General features: G+C 45.5%; 1 protein-coding gene across 11 annotated transcripts in view; it reads right to left on the reverse strand.

Annotated features, from left to right (window-relative positions):
• The window catches only part of tpcn2 (two pore segment channel 2), a 140,879-nt gene that overhangs the window by 112,417 nt on the left and 8,785 nt on the right, over positions 1–19,677 (reverse strand). For 9 of the 11 annotated variants that reach the window (XR_009714163.1, XM_061276393.1, XM_061276391.1 and 6 more), the window contains exon 2: positions 11,756–11,808. Coding sequence is in view for 10 of the 11 variants with exons in the window: in XM_061276393.1 (XP_061132377.1) it covers positions 11,756–11,808 (53 nt within the window). In the remaining variant the exon portion in view is untranslated. Of the gene's footprint in view, positions 1–11,755; positions 11,809–11,926; positions 12,012–12,040; positions 12,174–19,677 lie in introns of those variants that run through there. The other 2 variants (XM_061276390.1, XM_061276389.1) reach the window with 2 other exon arrangements.

Here is a 19,677-nt window from a genome sequence, read left to right on the forward strand (position 1 = left end):
ACAATATTTGACAATAACACACCATCAAGGATTGCACCATCGCATCAAACGATGTGTCGTCAATTATGAATTTTACTGACTAAGTGTGTTGGGCAGGATGGCTGAATGCGATGCGCGATTGACAACAAACAAGAAGAAAGGTGATTTCAAGTTTTATTTCGAGGGAGATTTGACATGTCTCGTCCCCAGTTTCGCTATGTGTCTAGGTTGCCATAGTTTCTGTTCGCGTCGCCCCTCCCTTCCTGTGTCACCTCAATCGATGTAACGTGTTTTGTATTTAAGTCCTGTCTGCCCCTCGCTCACCGTCGGATCATTGCATGTGTTACTGTCATGATGTTTGTTTGGTTTCTGTTCCTGTCTTTGGTAATGTCACACTGTCTTTTTGTTCCACGACTTTGTCGGTCAGTCCTCTTGTTGGTTTTGTTGTACCATGATTTTCTTAAAAAAATAAAAATAAAAACAAATAAAAAATTGTATCCATGTATAATGCGCACCCCAAATTTTAGGACAATAAATTAGTTAAATTTTGCGCATTATACACGGAAAAAAACGGTATATTGTCGCGTTAACAAAGTACCAGGAAAGACATGGGTTTGGTAAACAGCTCTTTAGTTAACAAAAGAGTTCAACGAGCCAAGAACTACTGAACTGTAACGATAAAAACATATACCATAATTTTCGGACTATAAGTCGCTCCGGAGTACAAGTCACATCAGCCATAAAATGCCCAAAAAAGTGAAACAAAACATATATAAGTCGCTCCGGAGTATAAATCGCATTTTGAGGGGCAATTTATTCGACAAAATCCAACACCAAGAACAGACATGAACGAGCAAACACAGGCTAAACGATAGGTATGCTAACGTGACATAAACACAAACAAAGAGCTGAGAACGGTCCTGGCGTAACAGTCAGAGTTATTAAAAAAAACTATTGCATAAATAACACGTTTATAAAACCATCTGTGTCACTCCAATTCAGTTAAATCCATCGATCGTCCTTTGTCAACAATGGGTGCGCGCCGCTGACGGCGCTTGCACTTCAAAATATTCCACAGGCCCATATAACGATATATAAGTTGGATATCAAGTAACTATTATCGTTTTTCTCCATGTATAATGCAATGTAAACCCTGCGAAATTTAACTAATTTATTGTCCTAAAATCTTGGGTGCGTATTATACATGGGTACAACAATTTTTGAAGAAAATCTCCTTCGAAATAAAACTTGAAATCACCTTTCTTCTTGTTTGTTGTCAATCGCGCATCGCATTCAGCCATCCTGCCCAACACAGTCAGTAAAATTCATAATTGACGACACATCGTTTGATGCGATGGTGCAATCCTTGATGGTGTGTTATTGTCAAATATTGTTTGTTTTATATATCACACGGGTATCATACGGAGGCCGCCATTACAGTATGCGCAGAACGGATGCGCAAGACACGTCAATCGCGCATCGCATTCAGCCATCCTGCCCAACGCACTTAGTCAGTAAAATTCATAATTGACGACACATCGTTTGATGGGATGATGCAATCTTTGATGATGTGTTATTGTCAAATATTGTTTGTTTTTTAATCTCCATCACAGACCCCAGACATCATATGGACGCCGCCATTACAGATGCGCAGAACGGATGCGCAAGACACGTCAGCTATATAAAGAGCGAGAGTTCAGTTTTTTTCCTATTAGTTTCAATTCACAGTTTAATTAGCAGTTTCAATCAGCAAATAACAAAATGCGTATTACAGGTAATATTTTATTTCACAACACTTTGCCTTGTTCCTTTCTTCTATGCTGTTCACTTCAAACACGCTCCATACGAACACAATGCTCTCGTATCAGACGTTTGCTCGATCACCTGCTCGTTTGCTGTCACAATGTACCTTAAACAAATCCGAAACATTTGTTGCGGCTCCGAGTCACGACGAGGGGCAAGTTTTGGTTTCCAAGGGTGTTTTTATTCCTCTTCAACTTCTCTCCCATACAGAGATTGATCCCACACAGATTTCAAGATGGCGGCGCGTGCATACGCAGCGACCTCTCTCTGTCCCGCCCAAACGGTGTTTTGTCCGTCTAATGAGTGTTTGTCCGGCAGTTTTTTTTGTTCGTCTCGTCGTACTGAGTCGTGCTACAAGTACGGCAGGCAGGTTCTGCTTGACATCGGCAAAAGCGAGTTTTGTCGAGTTCTGGACTTTGATGCGGGAACATCAAAGGAGCTCGGACTGCTACGTCCTGAAGCGTCGCCGGGCTCGTCTGCTATTCCTCCCCCGGTTGGGAAGCGTCGAAAGCGGTGTGCGAGGAGGCTGAAGAGGGGCAAACGCGGGGGCGTCCGGGCCAGGCTGGCGGCCAGCCCTGCTCGCCCGGCCGTGCCTTCCATTCTTCTGGCGAATGTTCGATCGCTGGACAACAAAATGGATTACATTCGCCTGCTGCAATCTACAAACCGGACAGTGCGGGACTGCTGTGTGCTCGTGTTCACTGAGACTTGGTTGACTGTCAACATTCCGGACTCTGCCGTACATCTGGAGCGGCTAGCGTGCTATCGGGCGGACCGGGCCATTGTACAAGGGGGGAAATCTCGTGGAGGTGGAATATGCGTCTACATCCGTGACGAATGGTGCCGGGACTCTGTAGTGGTATGCAAGCACTGCTCGCCACTGGCGGAGTTCGTGATCATTAAGTGCCGTCCTTTTTACCTGCCAAGGGAATTTACCGCGATTCTGCTAGTCGCGGTTTGCATCCCGCCTTCCAAAATCGAAGGCGACAGGATCGCGGCTCTTAGTGAACTGTACCAGGCTGTCAGTGAACAAGAGACAGCGCACCCTGACGGTTTCACCATCTTCGCTGGGGATTTTAATTATGCTAACCTGAAGTCTGTTTTTCCGAGGCTTCACCAGCATGTTAATTTTCCTACGCGTGGCGACAGCTTCCTGGACCGGGTCTACTCTTCACATAAAGGAGCTTTCAAAGCCGCTCCCTCCCCCATCTTGGACTTTCTGACCATATCACTGTTATGCTTTTGCCCGCATACAGACAAATGGTGAGAGCGTCCAGGCCGGTTCGCAAGCAGGTACGGGTGTGGCCTGAGGGTGCCTCTGATGCACTGCGTGACTGCTTTGGCTCTACTGACTGGGACATGTTTAGGAGGGCTGCCACTTGCGCCGATCGGACAGACATTGAGGAGTATACTGACTCTGTTTCCTCCTACATCAGGAAGTGCATTGATGATGTGACTCTCTCAAAATCCATCGTCACTCGGGCTAACCGGAAGCCATGGCTGACAGGGGCTGTCTTCAGGCTGCTGAGGGCCAGGGACAAAGCCTTTAGAGCAGGGGATGAGGCTGGCTTGAGGACTGCGAGGGCCGACCTGTCCCGGGGCATCAAAGAAGCAAAGAGGGCGTTCTCGTGCAAAATTACCGCCCACTTCAAGGACAGCAGGGACGCACGGAGCCTTTGGCGGGGCATTCAGACCATCACGGATTACAAGCCCGCGCCGCAGAGCTGTGAAGGCGACGTCCGTCTGCTCAATGACCTCAACCGCTTCTTTGCTCGCTTCGACGCTCAGAACAGCACTTGCTCGCTGAAGGCCACTCCCCCTTCACACGAGCTGCCCCTGTGCCTCTCCGCCGACAGCGTGAGGAGGGCGCTTGCCGCCATCAACATCCGTAAGGCGGCGGGCCCTGACAACATCCCGGGTCGGGCGCTGAAGGACTGCGCTGGTGAGCTGACGGATGTCTTCACGGACATCTTTAACACTTCCCGGCAGCAGGCCATCGTCCCGTCGTGTTTCAAAGCTGCCACCATCGTACCTGTGCCGAAGAAACCCGCTCCGTCCTGCTTCAATGACTACCGCCCCGTGGCACTTACGCCCATCATCATGAAGTGCTTTGAGCGGCTTGTCATGGAGCACATCCGATCCGTTCTCCCCCCCACCATTGACCCCTTCCAGTTTGCGTACCGAGCCAAGCGGTCTTCTGAGGATGCCATCTGCTCTGCCCTCCACTCGGCCCTCACCCACCTGGAGAGGAGGGACTCGTATGTGAGATTGCTGTTTGTGGACTTCAGTTCTGCCTTCAACACCATTGTGCCACAACGCCTCATCAGCAAACTTGACGCGCTGGGCCTCAGTACCTACCTCTGCAACTGGCTACTGGACTTCCTCTGTCAGAGGCCACAGGTAGTACGTGTTGGCGACAAAATCTCCGCCAGCATCACGCTGAGCACGGGGGCCCCCCAAGGCTGCGTGCTCAGTCCGCTGCTCTTCACCCACCTGACGCATGACTGCACTGCAACCTACAGCGACAACCGTATCGTGAAGTTTGCTGACGACATGACTCTGGTGGGTCTCATAACCAAGGGAGACGAGACTCAATACAGGCTGGAGGTTGACCTTCTGACCACGTGGTGCAGGGACAACAACCTCCTGCTGAACGTTGACAAGACCAAGGAGATTGTTGTGGACTTCCGGAAGGGTCACACCCAACACCTGCCGCTGACCATCGACGGTGCTGTGGTGGAGAGAGTGAGCAGCGCCAAGTTCCTGGGGGTGCACATCAGTGAGGATCTCTCCTGGTCCACCAACACCGCATCACTGGCAAAGAAAGCCCAGCGCCGCCTGTACTTCCTGCGGAAACTCAGGCGAGCGAGCGCTCCTCCGGCCGTCATGACTGCATTTTACCGCGGCACCATTGAGAGCGTCCTCTCCAGCTGTATTGCTGTTTGGGGTGGCGGCTGCACTGACTACAACTTGAAGGCCCTGCAGCGCATAGTGAACACTGCTGGTAAGATTGCTGGTGCTTCGCTCCCCTCCTTGAAGGACATTTACACATCCCATCTCACCCGCAAGGCGACCACGATTGTGAGTGATGCGAGTCACCCCGCTCACTCTTTGTTCGAGCTTCTGCCCTTTGGGAAGAGGTACAGAAGCCTGCGCTCCCGCACCACCAGACTCTCAAACAGCTTCATACTCCAGGCTGTTAGGATCCTGAACTCGCTCCCCCGTTCTGCGTAGCGTCCTGTACTTTTACTGTTTGTACTGTCTGTATGCACACTGGCTCTTATTTATTGTGTTATCTGTTTATTTATTATTTATTATTACTCTTATTATTTATTGTTTGTGCCTTTTTGTTTATGATGTTTTTTACTTTTGCGCTATGCTTGCTGGCTCCGTTTTGCTCCTCTTATTTATTGTGTTATCTGTTTATTTATTATTTATTGATCACTCTTACTATTGATTGTTTGAATTTTTGCCTTCTTGTTTTTATATTGTGTCGCGTACTTGTATGTCTATCGTGTTATGTGTCTCGTCACCGTGGGATAGAGAAAAACGTAATTTCGGTCTCTTTGTGTGTTGTGACATGTGGAGAGAATGACAATAAAGCTGACTTTGACTGACTTTTGACTTTGAGCCGCCTTTTTCACATGTCCACACGTCACTTTCCTCTCTTTTCATTTTAACCTAACCGATCGCGGTGGTGCCTTTACGGGCAGTCGGAGAAATCAACGCCAACAAAGAAAATACATCCAGCCTAGTTAAGAAATCACCAGAAAGATCACTTGACAATTGTGAATAATAAATAAATAAATATTATGTATATTATATATATTATTATAATAATAAATAATTGTGATAAATAACTGGAACATCACTCAAATATTGGTGATCCCGTTGAGAGTCTCACATATTTCTTCGCTATAGAGTTTGCTACTGCATGCACAGTGATACTGACCGGCAGAATAACATCCGGTTGTTCCCAAAGTAGCACGTCCGCCTCACAGTTAGGAGGGTGCGGGTTCGATTCCACCTCCGGCCCTCCCTGTGTGGAGTTTGCATGTTCTCCCCGGGCCCGCATGGGTTTTCTCCGGGCACTCCGATTTCCTCCCACATCCCAAAAACATGCTTGGTAGGCCGATTGAGCACTCCAAATTGTCCCTAGGTGTGAGTGTGAGTGCAAATGGTTGTTTGTCTCTGTGTGCCCTGCGATTGGCTGGCAACCGGTTCAGGGTGTCCCCCGCCTACTGCCCGATGACGGCTGGGATAGGCTCCAGCACGCCCGCGACCCCAGTGGGGACTAAGCGGTACAGAAAATGGATGGATGGATGGATGTTCCCAAAGATGGTCTTTTTTCTGAAATAATTTTACGTTTACGGATTTAAGTAACACGGTCGGGTCATACCAAAGACTATAAAAATGGGACCCATTGCCTCCCTGCTTGACACTCAGCATTAAGGGTTGGAATTGGGGGGTTAGATCACCAAATGATTCCCGAGCGCGGCGCCGCTGCTGCTCACTGCTCCCCTCTCCCCCAGGGGATGGATCAAAATCACACGGGGATGGGTCAAATGCAGAGGACAAATTTCACCACACCCAGATGTGTGTGTGACGATCATTGGGATTAAAAAAAAAGTAAATAAATAAAAAAAAAAGTCAAAATTTGGGTGCGCATTATACATGGGTACAGGCTTTTTTCCAGCATCGACATGCCATTTTTAGGGTGCGTATTATACATAGGGGTGCATTATACATGGAAAAAAACTGTACTTAAGCAGTAATATTATCAAACCATCTGTGCACTCTAAATCATTAAATCCATCGATCGAATTCCTCGTCCTTTGTCAACACCGCCGCGCATGTGCCCTGACGTCAGCCTCGTCGTTATTCCACAGATCTAGTATATACGTAACTATATAGTAACGTTAACAAAGTACAAGGAAAGACGTGGGTTTGGCAAACGGCTCTTTATTTAACTAAACAACCTTCCAGGCGTGTGGCGGCGTGGACTTCCAGCCACGGAAGTGGAAGAGAGCTCCATAGAATAGGACCGGGCGTGCATAAAAGCCATGACCGAGCCCTATCCACCGTCCCCGGACCGCCACCCGGCCGAGCGCCGGCCCTCGACTTCCATCCACGGAGGTGAAAGAGAGCTCCTTAGAGTAGGACCGGGCGTGCGTAAAAGCCATGTCCGAGCCCCATCCACCGTCCCTGGACAGCCACCCGGCCAAGCGCCGGCCCCCGACTTCTATCCATGGAGGTGAAAGAGAACTTTGTAGAGTAGGACCAGGCGTGCGTAAAAGCCATAATAGTTTTTCAAACCTTCTGTGTCACTCCAAATCCTTAAATCCTTCAAACTCTTGGTCCTCCGTGTCACTTACAAACAAAGCCGCTAATGATCACGGTAGTATGTTGGGCCCTTCGTCATCTTCGTCATCCCGTGATCAATCTTTGTTCTTTATGTAAACAACCGCCGCGCCACGTTGTGCTGCTGACGTCACTTGAAATTCAAATGACGGTAATCCCTTGCTACATCGCGGTTCATTTATAGCGGTTTCACTTTTTTTTTTGAAAATGTTTTGAAAAGAAACACATAAGTCGCTCCTTATTATAAGTCGGCCCCCCCACCCAAACTATGAAAAAAACCCGCCACTTATAGTCCGAAAATTACGGTACAGGTTGGTACACAAAATAAAATATATCAAATAACTATAACATAAATAGTTCACCGCCACACAGCCCCAAGCACCGGTGTCAACTTCCAGGCGTGTGGCGGCGTGGACTTCCATCCCCGGAGGTGGCTGGGACCTACGTAGAGTAGGACCGGGCGTGCGTAGGAGCAGTGTCCGAGCCCCATCCACCGTCCCCGGACAGCCACCCGGCCGAGCGGCGGCCCCCTACTTCCATCCACGGAGGTGAAAGAGAGCTCCGTAGAGTGAGACCGGGCGTGCGTAAAAGCCATAATAGTTTTTCAAACCTTCCGTGTCACTCCAAATCATTAAATCCCTTCAAACTCTCCTTCGTGTCATTGACAAACAAAGCCGCTAATGATGCCGGTAGTACGTGGGGCCCTTTGTCCTTTATGTAAACAACCGCCGCGCCGCTGACGTCACTTGAAGCTCAAATTACAGTAATCAAAGTCAAAGTCTGCTTTATTGCTTTATTTATCACTTCACATGCCAAGTGTGCATACAGCAGACAGTCAGAACCCTTGCTACATCGCGGCTCGTTTATCGCGGTTTCACTTTTTTTTTTTTTTTTGAAAATTTGTGATAAAATTCACATATAAGTCGCTCCTCAGTATAAGTCGTCCCCCCACCCAAACTATGAAAAAAAAACGCGATTCATAGTCTGAAAAATACGGTAATCTAAACATTTTTGGTCTTTGCGAGACCTGGTTAAAACCTAATGAACTGCTGCCGCCTAATGAGGCCTCGCCTCCAAATTTTGTGAGCTTGCATGTGGCGCATTCTCGTAAAAAGGGTGGGGGTGTCGCCCTTATCTCTAATTCCGATCTTAGATTTAGGCCACGTTCGACTAACGTATTTAAAACATTTGAAGTTCTCATTGTCCGATCCACAGCTCTACCGTCATTTTATCTTGCTGTTATTTACCATCCAGCCGGGGCTTACTCTGGTTTCCTGGATGAATTTGAATCAGAATTCGTGGCTGATCTAGTGACAAATGCGGATAATATAATAATTATGGCGGATTTCAATATCCACATGAATTTACCGTCAGAGCCACTTACCGTTTTTTTCCGTGTATAGTGCGCAAAATTTTACTAATTTATTGTCCTAAAATCCGGGGTGCGCATTATACATGGGTACAAAAAAAAAAAAAAAAAAAAAATTTTTTTTTTTTTTTTTTTTTTTTTTTTAAGTCCCAATGATCGTCACACACGCAGGGAGGCAATGGGTCCCATTTTTATAGTCTTTGGTATGGTCTTAACTAGGCTGGATGTAATTTTTTTTGTTGGCGTTGATTTCTCCGACTGCCCGTAAACGCACCACCGCGCTTCGTGCGCGCACGGGACAGCAAACGAGCAGGTGATCGAGCAAGCGTCTGATACGAGAGCATTGCGGTCGCATGGAGCGTGTTTGAAGTGAACAGCAGAGAAGAAAGGCAAAGTGTTGTGAAATAAAATGCACAGAACGGATGCGCAAGACACGTCAGCTATATAAAGAGCGAGAGTTGTTTTCTTCCTATTAGTTCCAGTTCACAGTTTAATTAGCAGTTTCAATCAGCAAATAACAAAATGCGTATTACAGGTAATATTTTATTTCACAACACTTTGCCTTGTTCCTTTGGTCTCTGCTGTTCATCCTAAAACACAAAGGCGCTCTTTAAGCAATGCGACAGTGAGCGCTCGGCGCGCTGCACCAAATTAAGCTCCCTGCGCAGTGCGCACTGAGGTCCACTTAAATTTTAGAAAGTACATCAGGACTTTAAAAATATCTTCTAAATTTCAGCGACGGCTCTGTCACAATAATCGACCAGCCCGGTGCAGTTGGGCGGTCGGCGGCGCGCTACGGTTGAGCGTTCTCTCGCGCGCTCTCTCTCTCGCTCTCTCTCGCACACACGCAAACCGGGTATCATACGGAGGCCGCCATTACAGATGCGCAGAACGGATGAGCAAGACACGTCAGCTATATAAAGAGCGAGAGTTCAGTTCTCTACCTAAATCCGTATTACAGGTAATATTTTATTTCACAACACTTTGCCTTGTTCCTTTCTTCTCTGCTGTTCACTTCAAACACGCTCCATGCGCACGGAGCGCGGTGGTGCGTTTATGGGCAGTCGGAGAAATCAACGCCAACAAAAAAAATTACATCCAGCCTAGTTAAGACTATACCAAAGACTATAAAAATGGGACCCATTGCCTCCCTGCGTGTGTGACGATCATTGGGACTTAAAAAAAAAAAAAAAAAAAAAAAAAATTAATTTTTAAAAAAAAAAAAATTCATAAAAATTGGGTGCGTATTATACATGGGTACAAGCTTTTTTCCAGCATTAGCATGCCATTTTTAGGGGTGCGTACTATACATGGGGGCGCACTATACACGGAAAAAAACGGTATATCAAATAACTATCATATAAACAACAATATTATCAAACCATCTGTGTCACTCCAAATCATTAAACCCACCGATCAAATTCCTCGTCCTTTATGTAAACAACGCTGCGTGTGCGTCGTGCCGCTGACGTCGGACTCGTCATCACTTGCAGTTAAAATGATTCCACAGGCCCATATAATTATAAACAACTATTTTATCAAACTATCTCTGTACCTCCACGTCATTAAATCCATTGATCGAATCCTTCGTTCTTTATGTAAACAACGCCGCGTGTGCGCTGCTGACGTCAGACTAGTCGTCAGTTGCTGTTCAAATTCAGGGCTCGAAGCTTATTTTTTGCCCAAGTTGCCCTCGGGCAAGTTGGAGAAAATTTTACTTGCCCGAAACAAAATTTTACTTGCCCGAATTTTTTTGGAGTGGATTTTTACTTGCCCGACACATTTTTGCAATAAAAAAGACAACACTATAAGTTTTGCCTTCATATGCCTTCGTATCCGCCAACCGGAAACAAGCTCTGCTGGTGCGCAGGCGCAGAAGAGCCAGGGACGAGTGAGGGAGCATGCATTTAATTACGAAGCGCTTTGCCGTTATCAATGTATTGCAGACTTACACGAGAAACTAACCGCTTCCTAGAAAACAAAATGTCGGACCAGAAGCGGCAGAAGTTGCGAGAAATTATGCACAAAATCGTATTTTTACAGCTTGAAAACATGGTATTATGGCAGGGCAAGTTCGGGCAAGTGAGGAAAAAATTCTACTTGCCCGTCTGCCATCGCTACTTGCCCCGGGCAATCGGGCAATCGTTAGTTTCGAGCCCTGAAATTACAGTAATCTCTTGCCGCATTGTGGTTCATTTATTGTGGTTTCACTACATCGTGGATTTTCTTTTCCAAATTAAAAAAATAAGATTCAAAATAAAACTTTTAAATTGAGGAATTATGGCACAAATGTTGCCAACTCGTCAGCAGATGGCGGGGAGTGCCCACACAATTGCAGTGCATACACCATTTTATAAAAAAGAAATGTTATGATAATGAGTTCTAAAAACACATTTAAGAGTGTTATAAGTTGTTATAGAAAAATTGTTATAACAAAACAGTTCTAAAAGCACATTTACAGTATGTACACTTGTACCTTGTTATTAAAATTGTTATAATAATAAAAGCTGTTCCAAAAAGATATTTACACTATGTGTTAAGAATTCTTTGTTATTTATGTTATTCAGCCGTGCTTTGATTTGAGCTAGGGTGCTTTATTTTGAAGGCCGTTTTCAGATGATACATTTCAAATCATTAAATCTCCTGACTCTGGAAGTCAATGAATGGAACTCATTGTCAGTGAGGCTCCAATTATTCCACAGCCATAGTCATGCGGTTTAAAGTGAAAATAACGTGTGAAGTGATCAACTATACTAGTAAGTAAGTAATGTGTTAATGATCAAGTAAAAATTTGTGAATAATTTCACATATAAGTCCCTCCTGAGTATAAATCACCCCCCCCCCCTTCCAGACTATAGAAAAAAAAACGCGACTTATAGTAAGAAAAACACGGTAATAATATACTTTGGGCTTTAATAACTTTGACTGAGCAAATATTTACATTCAGAAAGTAGTAGGTTTCCCTTGACAACAGAAGTAACCCACTTTTTCATCTTATATCTTCAGTGAATACCAACTTAGCAGTTGCAAATTTCTTTGTTCTACAGTATGTTAAGAAACATTATAAGAGACTAATGCAATAAAAGATTGTTTTGTCAAAAACAGAAACTTTGCAAATGTCATTCATGTCAATGTGAAAATGCATTCAAAGGTCATAAAATTGAATAGGGTCTATCTCCTACCCAATAAAGTCAGTCCATCAGACATCCTCATTTATTCTATTGAAGCACCAAAATTGGTTACCTGAATGGCATCTTCAATGAGAACAATAGCTTGTTGGATGTGGAGGTCCTCATCTGTCGGAAGAGAGACCGGTGAGAATGGAAAAACCATCTTTGTCGCAGAGGTGAAGTTTAACAAATTCCAAAGTTAATAGGCATTATGAAATAAACTGTTCTGTATCAACTGGTCTACCTTCACAAGATTTTCTGACTGATAGAGATATTAAACACGCTGCCTTACTAAGTTAAACAAAAGATGTCAGTGAAATATTGTCTGTGGAACCCGTCTGACTGGTTTATTTCCTACCTAAATAAGATATTAAACGCACTGCCCTACTAAGTTAAAAAAAAAGATGTCTGTAAAATGTTGTCTGTAGAACCTGTCTGACTGGTTTGTTTCCTACTTAAATAACAGAAGTTCCCGTTCAACGTTCTTGTTTGCGCAAGTCCTCAGCCAGTTACGATAGAGATTTCAACATTAAAGAGTAATCTATTTTAGCTAAAAGAGGTAGGGTACACCTTAAAACAAGGTTGGGCAACTGGCAGCACACTAAGTAGCATGAGTACCGTTTTTTTCCATGTATAATGCGCAAAATTTAACTAATTTATTGTCCTAAAATCTTGGGTGCGCATTATACATATATGGGTACAAAATAAAATAAAAAATCTTTTTTTTTTTTTTATCCGGATATGATACGGAGGTCGCCATTACAGAAGCGCTTTCTTCTCTGCTGTTCACTTCAAACACGCTCCATACGAACACAATGCTCTCGTATCAGACGCTTGCTCGATCACCCGCTCGTTTGCTGTCACAATGTACCCTCCACAAATCCGAAACATTTCTTCGCTTTCGAGTTTGCTAGCGCATGAGCAGTGATACTGACCGGCAGAATAACATCCGGTTGTTCCCAAAGATGATCTTTTTTCTGAAATAATTTTACGTTTACGGACTTAAGTAGGAGTCAAAATTTGGGTGCGTATTATACATGGGTAAAGGCTTTTTTCCAGGATCGACATGCCATTTTTAGGGTGCGTATTATACATGGGGGCGCATTATACATGGAAAAAAACGGTAACTAGAAAATGCAATTTCTAGAGAAATTGCACGTGAAGGTGAAGAAACTGAATACATTCTTAGGGAATGCTGCAGAATGATGTTGAAACGAGTTGAATTACTTGAGAAATGTAGAAATGAGAAGTGTAAAACGAAATTTTGGGGAATTTGGGGTGAATTTCAAAATTGAAAATTTGGAATTTTTGGTAAGTGGGAAGTTGTGGAGGTGGGGGAAGATGCCGGTCCGACCTGGCGTTCCTGCTGGGAATGTCTGGCGGAATCCCCTGTCAGAAAGAGCTTCAACTCCCACCTCCGGCAGAGCTTTTCCCACGTCCCAGGGGAGGCGGGAGATATTGAGTCCGAGTGGACCTTGTTCCGCGCCTGCATTGTTGAGGCGGCCGACCAGAGCTGTGGCCGTAAGGTCATTGGTGCCTGTCATGGCGGCAATCCGGATAAGGGATGCCGTCAAGCTGAAGAAGGAGTCCTATCGGGCTTTTTGGCCTGCGGGACTCCGGAGGCAGCTGACAGGTACCGGATGGCCAAGCGGAACGCGGCTTCGGCGGTTGCTGAGGCAAAAACCCGGGCGTGGAAGGAGTTTGGCAAGGCCATGGAGAATGACTTCCGGACGGCTTCGAGGAAATTCTGGTCCACCATCAGGCGTCTCAGGAGGGGGAAGCAGTGCAACGTCAACACTGTTTGCAGTGGAGATGGCGTGCTGCTGACCTCGACTCGGGATGTCGTGTGTCGGTGGGGAGAATACTTCGAAGACCTCTTCAATTCCACCTACACACCTTCCATTGTGGAAGCAGGGCCTGGGGACTCTGAGGCGGACTCTCCAATCTCTGGGGTCGAAATCACTGAGGTAGTTAAAAAACTCCTCGGTGGCAAGGCCCCGGGGGTGGATGAGATCTGCCCGGATTTCTTAAGGGCTCTGGATGTTGTGGGGCTGTCATGGCTGACACGTCTCTACAACCTCGCGTGGACATCGGGGACAGTCCCTCTGGATTGGCAGACTGGGGTGGTGGTTCCCCTCTTTAAGAAGGGGGACCGGAGGGTGTGTTCCAATTACAGGCGAATTACACTCCTCAGCCTCCCTGGTAAGGTCTATTCAGGGGTGCTGGAGAGGAGGGTCCGTCGGGAGGTCAAACCTCGGATTCAGGAGGAACAGTGTGGCTTTCGTCCTGGCCGTGGAATAGTGGACCAGCTCTTCACCCTCAGCAGGATCCTCGAGGGTGCATGGGAGTTCGCCCAACCAGTCCACATGTGTTTTGTGGACTTGGAGAAGGCGTTCGACCGTGTCCCTCCCCTCGGGAGGTTCTGTGGGGGGTGCTTCAGGAGTACGGGGTACCGAGCAGACTGATAAGGGCGGTTCGGTTCCTGTATCACCGATGCCAGATTTGTTCCCAGTGAGGGTTGGACTCCGCCAAGGCTGCCCTTTGTCACCGATTCTGTTCATAATTTTTATGGACCGAATTTCTAGGCGCAGCCGAGGTAGTGAGGGTGTCCTGTTAGGCGACCTCAGCATCGCATGCCGGCTTCTTCAGGCCGTGATCTCCAGCTCTCACTGGAGCGGTTCGCAGCCGAGTGTGAAGCGGTCGGGATGAGTGTCAGCACCTCCAAATCCGAGTCCATGGTCCTCGATTGGAAAAGGGTGGAATGCCCTCTCCGGATCGGGGATGAGATCCTGCCCCAAGTGGAGGAGTTTAAGTATCTTGGGGTCTTGTTCACGAGTGAGGGGAGGATGGAGCGCGAGATCGACAGGCGGATCGGTGCAGCGTCGGCAGTAATGCGGACTCTGTACCGGTCCGTCGTGGTAAAAAGAAGGCTGAGCCAAAAGGCAAAGCTCTCAATTTACCGGTCGATTTACGCTCCTACCCTCACCTATGGTCACGAGCTATGGGTCGTGACCGAAAGAACGAGATCCCGGCCGAAATGAGTTTTCTCCGCAGGATGTCCGGGCTCTCCCTTAGAGATAGGGTGAGAAGTTCGGTCATCCGGGAGAGACTCGGAGTAGAGTCGCTACTCCTCCGTTGAGAAGAGGCAGATGAGGTTGCTCGGGCATCTCATCAGGATGCCTCCTGGTCGCCTCCCTGGGGAGGTGTTCCGGGCATGTCCCACCGATAGGAGACCCCGGGGACGACCCAGGAAGCGCTGGAGAGGCTATGTCTCTCAGCTGGCCTGGGAACGCCTTGGGATCCCCTGGGATGAGCTACATGAAGTGGCTGGGGAGAGGGAAGTCCGGGAGTCCCTCCTGAAGCTGCTGCCCCCGCGACCCGATCCCGGAAGAAGATGAATGGATGGATGGATGGATGGATGGGAAGTTGTGGAATAGGTAGGAAAATGGGTTGAATCGGTTGAAACATGTAGAAATAAGAGGTGAAAATCATAATTAGAACTGGTTGAATCGGTCAAAAGGTAGAAACAATTGACATGAATTTCAAAATTGAAAATGTGGAATTTTTTGTAAGTGTGAAGTTGTGGAATAGAAAGGAAAAAGATGAACAGTTTAAAGTTGAAATGGGTTGAATCGAAATGCCCCATAGAGAAGGAATGGGGATTTTAAAAAGAATTGCGCCAAAATCTTTTTAAATTTGGAACGAAACAAAAACTACGGGTTTAAGAGGTTCACTTTGGAATTCTAAAGTTGAAACGGGTTGAATTGGACAAAAATGGTAAAAGTTAGAGCAAATGTTTAATTTGGGTCACTTCTGGTTTTATTTAGGGAACTTCTGGTTGAATTAAGGTCACTTCCGGTTAATTTGGGGCACTTCTGGTTTGTTTGGGTTCACTTCCAGTTTAGTTGAGGTCACTTCCGGTTTATTTGTGTCACTTCCTGTGTAATTTAGGTGACTTCCGGTCACTTCTGGTTTGATTTGGTGCTATTCCGGTTTAATTTGGGTAATTTACGGTATGATTTGGGGCACTTCCGGTTCACTTCGTGTTAAAATTGGGGCCCTTCCGGTTCACTCCCTGTTCATATTAGGTCACTTCCTTTTTATTTTGGGGACCTTCCGGTTTGTTTTGGGGCACTTCCGGTTCACTTCGTGTTCATTTTGGGGCACTTCTGGAACAATCCAAGATGGCCACCACACTGTGGAAGTTGGGGGTGAAGTGGTGAATTCGGTAAGCATAGTGGAAGTAGGGGTGAAAGGGGTGAATATGGTAAGCATAAAGTTAAAGTTAACACACATCTGGGTGTGGTGAAATTTGTCGTCTGCATTTAACCCATCCACGTGTGATTTTAATCCAGCCCCTGGGAGAGAAGGGAGCAGTGAGCAGCAGCGGTGCCGCGCTCGGGAATCATTTGGTGATCTAACCCCCCAATTCCAACCCTTAATGCTGAGTGCCAAGCAGGGAGGCAATGGGTCCCAATTTTATAGTCTTTGGTATGACCCGGCCGGGGTTTGAACCCACAACCTTCCAGTCTCAAGGCGGACACTCTACCACTAGGCCACTGAGCTGGTGTGAAAGTAAGGTGAACAAAGTGAATAAAGTTGGAATGGGTTGAATCGGTTGAAAAATGTAGAAATTAGAAGGGAAAAACTTTGGAGAATTTGCCGTGAATTTCAAAATTTAAAATTTGGAATTTTCGGTAAGAGGGAAGTTGTGGAATAAGTAGGCAAAAGATGAACAGTTGAAAGTTGGAACAGGTTGAATCGATTGGAAAATGTAGAAATTAGAGTTGAAAACAAAATTTTGGAGAATTTGGCATGAATTTCAAAATTTTAAATTTTTGGTAAGTGGGAAGTTGTGGAATACGTAGGCAAAAGATGAACAGTTGAAAGTTGGAATGGGTTGAAACGGTTGAAAAATGTCTAAATTAGAGGTGAAAAACGAAATTTTGTGAAGTTTTGCGGAAATTTTAAACGTGAAATTGTGAAATTCTTTGATTTACTCATTCAGTTGTGGTCTATATAAAGTGGAACAGCGATGCTTTTCTCTGAATTCCTCATTTTGATAGCATCACAGGTCTCTCTTTTTACTTGTTCTGAGGTGCGGCTCAGAGCAAGCCGTTTTGAATGCAAATGAGATACTTCACACCCCACTCCCTCCAGGCTGCAGGATGTGCACCTTCCTTTCAAGTCGGACATATTTGTAGTTTTTTAGCAAAAGTAGCGTTTACTTGCGCCGCAAACTTTTCGAATGATTAAAATATGTCAACGGCAGACTTGTCCATACATACATAACTCGTAACAAAATAAATTCCCTCCCAATATTTATGAAAACATCTTGTAAACAAGTCAAGTTAACCAGTAAGCTAATGCTAGCATTAGCGAGAAGCTAACGAATGCATTTAATACATTGTGTTCCCCTAGAGCAGGCGTCAGGAACCTATGGCTCGCGAGCCAGATAATGCTCTTTTAGTGACGTTATTAAAAAGAATACATTAGTACACTCAAAAAATCATTGGTCTTAAATAAAACACATGCATTTAGTTGTATCTAGCCTATCTTTTTTTTTTTAAATGGTTTGGCTCTTACGGGAAATTATTTGTAAAAAATGGGCATGTATGGCTTTCTCCGCCAAAAAGGTTCCCGACCCCTGCCCTAGATTCTAGGGGTGGGCAAATGTTTAGACTTGCGGGCCGAATTTTTTATTTTTTTTATTCGATGTTTCACCAGGTAAGCCAATTGAGAACATTTTCTCATTTACAATGGCAACCTGGAGGCAAGGTGTGTAAAGTGTCTTAATTGGGTTTTAGGTTCTAAATTTTGACCGGGGGGGTGAACCAGGAGCAGATGGATGTAGTGTTTGTGTGAAGTAATCTAAATGACACGTAAAGGTCATTGCATAAAAGGTTTTGGTCTTTAGTAGATAGTAAAGCATGGATATTCCAAAAAAGCTTTTTGAAAACAAATGCATTTATTAACAGCATTAAAAAAAAATTCACCCAAAAACTGTCTCACTAAATACAACTATCACTTCAGCGCCTGCAGGTCAGATTTATTAAAGATGTTTAACTTATGAGGCGAAATGACATCAAACGGCAAACATTCTGACTAAATACATCATCTTGAAGAATCAGTGAAAGCATACACCCAAATAAAGTAATAAAGAAATCAAAACGGCAACACTGTGACAAATATCTGAAAGTCAGAGCAGAGCTTTAACTCACAAACACCTGGTGACAGAGGTGAGGAAACGGGAAACATTTCCTTAAAGTCGAACTTAAGAACTTTAAAAGTTAAGATTAGTTGCAAACAGGTGGTGCATGAATGTCCTTGAGCATCATGCATTGTTTGAAAATGAGAATGGTCACTACTTTCAATCCCTGCTATTTGTACAATTATATTCAAAATGCATTTTTTTTTTACAACAAACTTGAGAAACTCCCCTTCATTTTCAGTGGGAACAGTGTTGTTGGTCTCCCTTTTTTTGCTAGTGCATCATCGTCTGGAGTAATATTTGTTGTGGCAATTCTTAGGATAGAGCCGCGGTTTCGGTCCGTTAACCTAGATCTGTGACGGGTTGATGTTGATGTTCATGTGGCTGAACGTCACTTCGCGTAGGTCGAGCCAAATTGTCCACTCTTCTTTAAACACCCGGCACTCAGTGTCCACCTTTCTTTTCCTTGGGCCACTCATTTAAATGGAAGGATTCCAGGGTAAGGTTTGTGGGTGGCTTTAGCGTAAAACTGTATCTGAAAGCTCAGCACGCGAATTACGAGAATGCTGACGTCACAGCCTAAGCTCTAAATTCGGCACTGATAGAAATAGAGCGCGGAGTGCGCCTTGTATACGTACTACTGTACGCACTTGAGAGTGTGCACCGAGCTTTCTGACGCGGCTTCCGGTAGTAAATGCGCGGGCGGGCGGTTCCCCATCTACTGGGTAAACACAGTCATTGCAGGGAAAATGACCCACAAAAATGTTTAATAATACAATTTATTCAGGGTTGGCGGGCCAAGTCATAGACGTGTTAGATGTGAAAATTAGATGTGTTGATTTCATTGAGGAGTTTGTCCTTAATGACTTGAGACATCAGGCAAACAATGATCTAGGGCAGTGGTGTCAAACATACGGTCCGTGGGCTGGAACCGGACCGCAAGGAGGTTCGATCAGGCCCGCGTTCGATCAGGCCCGCAGGGTAATTTAAAAGTGAAAAAATGCATAAAAGACACAGAATTAATATTTTTAATATGCTATTAATGGTTTATCCGCTATGGGGCACACTGTTTTGGCACACCGGCTCAGTGGCATAGTGGTAGAGTGTCCGCCCTGAGACCGGAAGGTTGTGGGTTCAAACCCTGGCCGGGTCATACCAAAGACTATAAAAATGGGACCCATTGCCTCCCTGCTTGGCACTCAGCATTAAGGGTTGGAATTGGGGGGTTAGATCACCAACTGATTCCCGAGCGCGGCACCGCTGCTGCTCACTGCTCCCCTCTCCCCCAGGGGATGGATTAAAATCACACGGGGATGGGTTAAATGCAGAGGACAAATTTCACCACACCCAGGTGTGTGTGTGACGATCATTGGGACTTTAATCTTTAATCAGAGTAGAAGACAACATCGTTATGATCAGAGAAGACAGACCCAACACAGCAGACGGTAGCAATGCACCAATTGCTGCTTGTTACGTCGTTTCTACCCTGGTCTCTACCTCTCCCCTCCACCCTCATTAGCCAAAATGTCATTATCCAAACTGAGAAAAGTAGATATGGAGTGTAGAATTTTCAATGAAAAATGGACCACGTCCTTTTTTTTAATTGAAATGCACGGAAAACCTCAGTATTGAACGAGACTACGAGACTCTTCACAGCGAAAAATATGACGGCTTGCAAGGACAAGTGAGAAGAGATAAGATCAGCGAATTGCAGGCGGGTCTGAGGAAATAGATGTCAACTTTCATCCAGAGTCGACAAGTCAGTGAAGCAGCGGTAAAAGCCA

The sequence above is a fragment of the Syngnathus typhle genome, linkage group LG4 (assembly GCF_033458585.1).
Source record: "Syngnathus typhle isolate RoL2023-S1 ecotype Sweden linkage group LG4, RoL_Styp_1.0, whole genome shotgun sequence".
Classification (NCBI taxonomy): Eukaryota; Metazoa; Chordata; class Actinopteri; order Syngnathiformes; family Syngnathidae; genus Syngnathus; species Syngnathus typhle.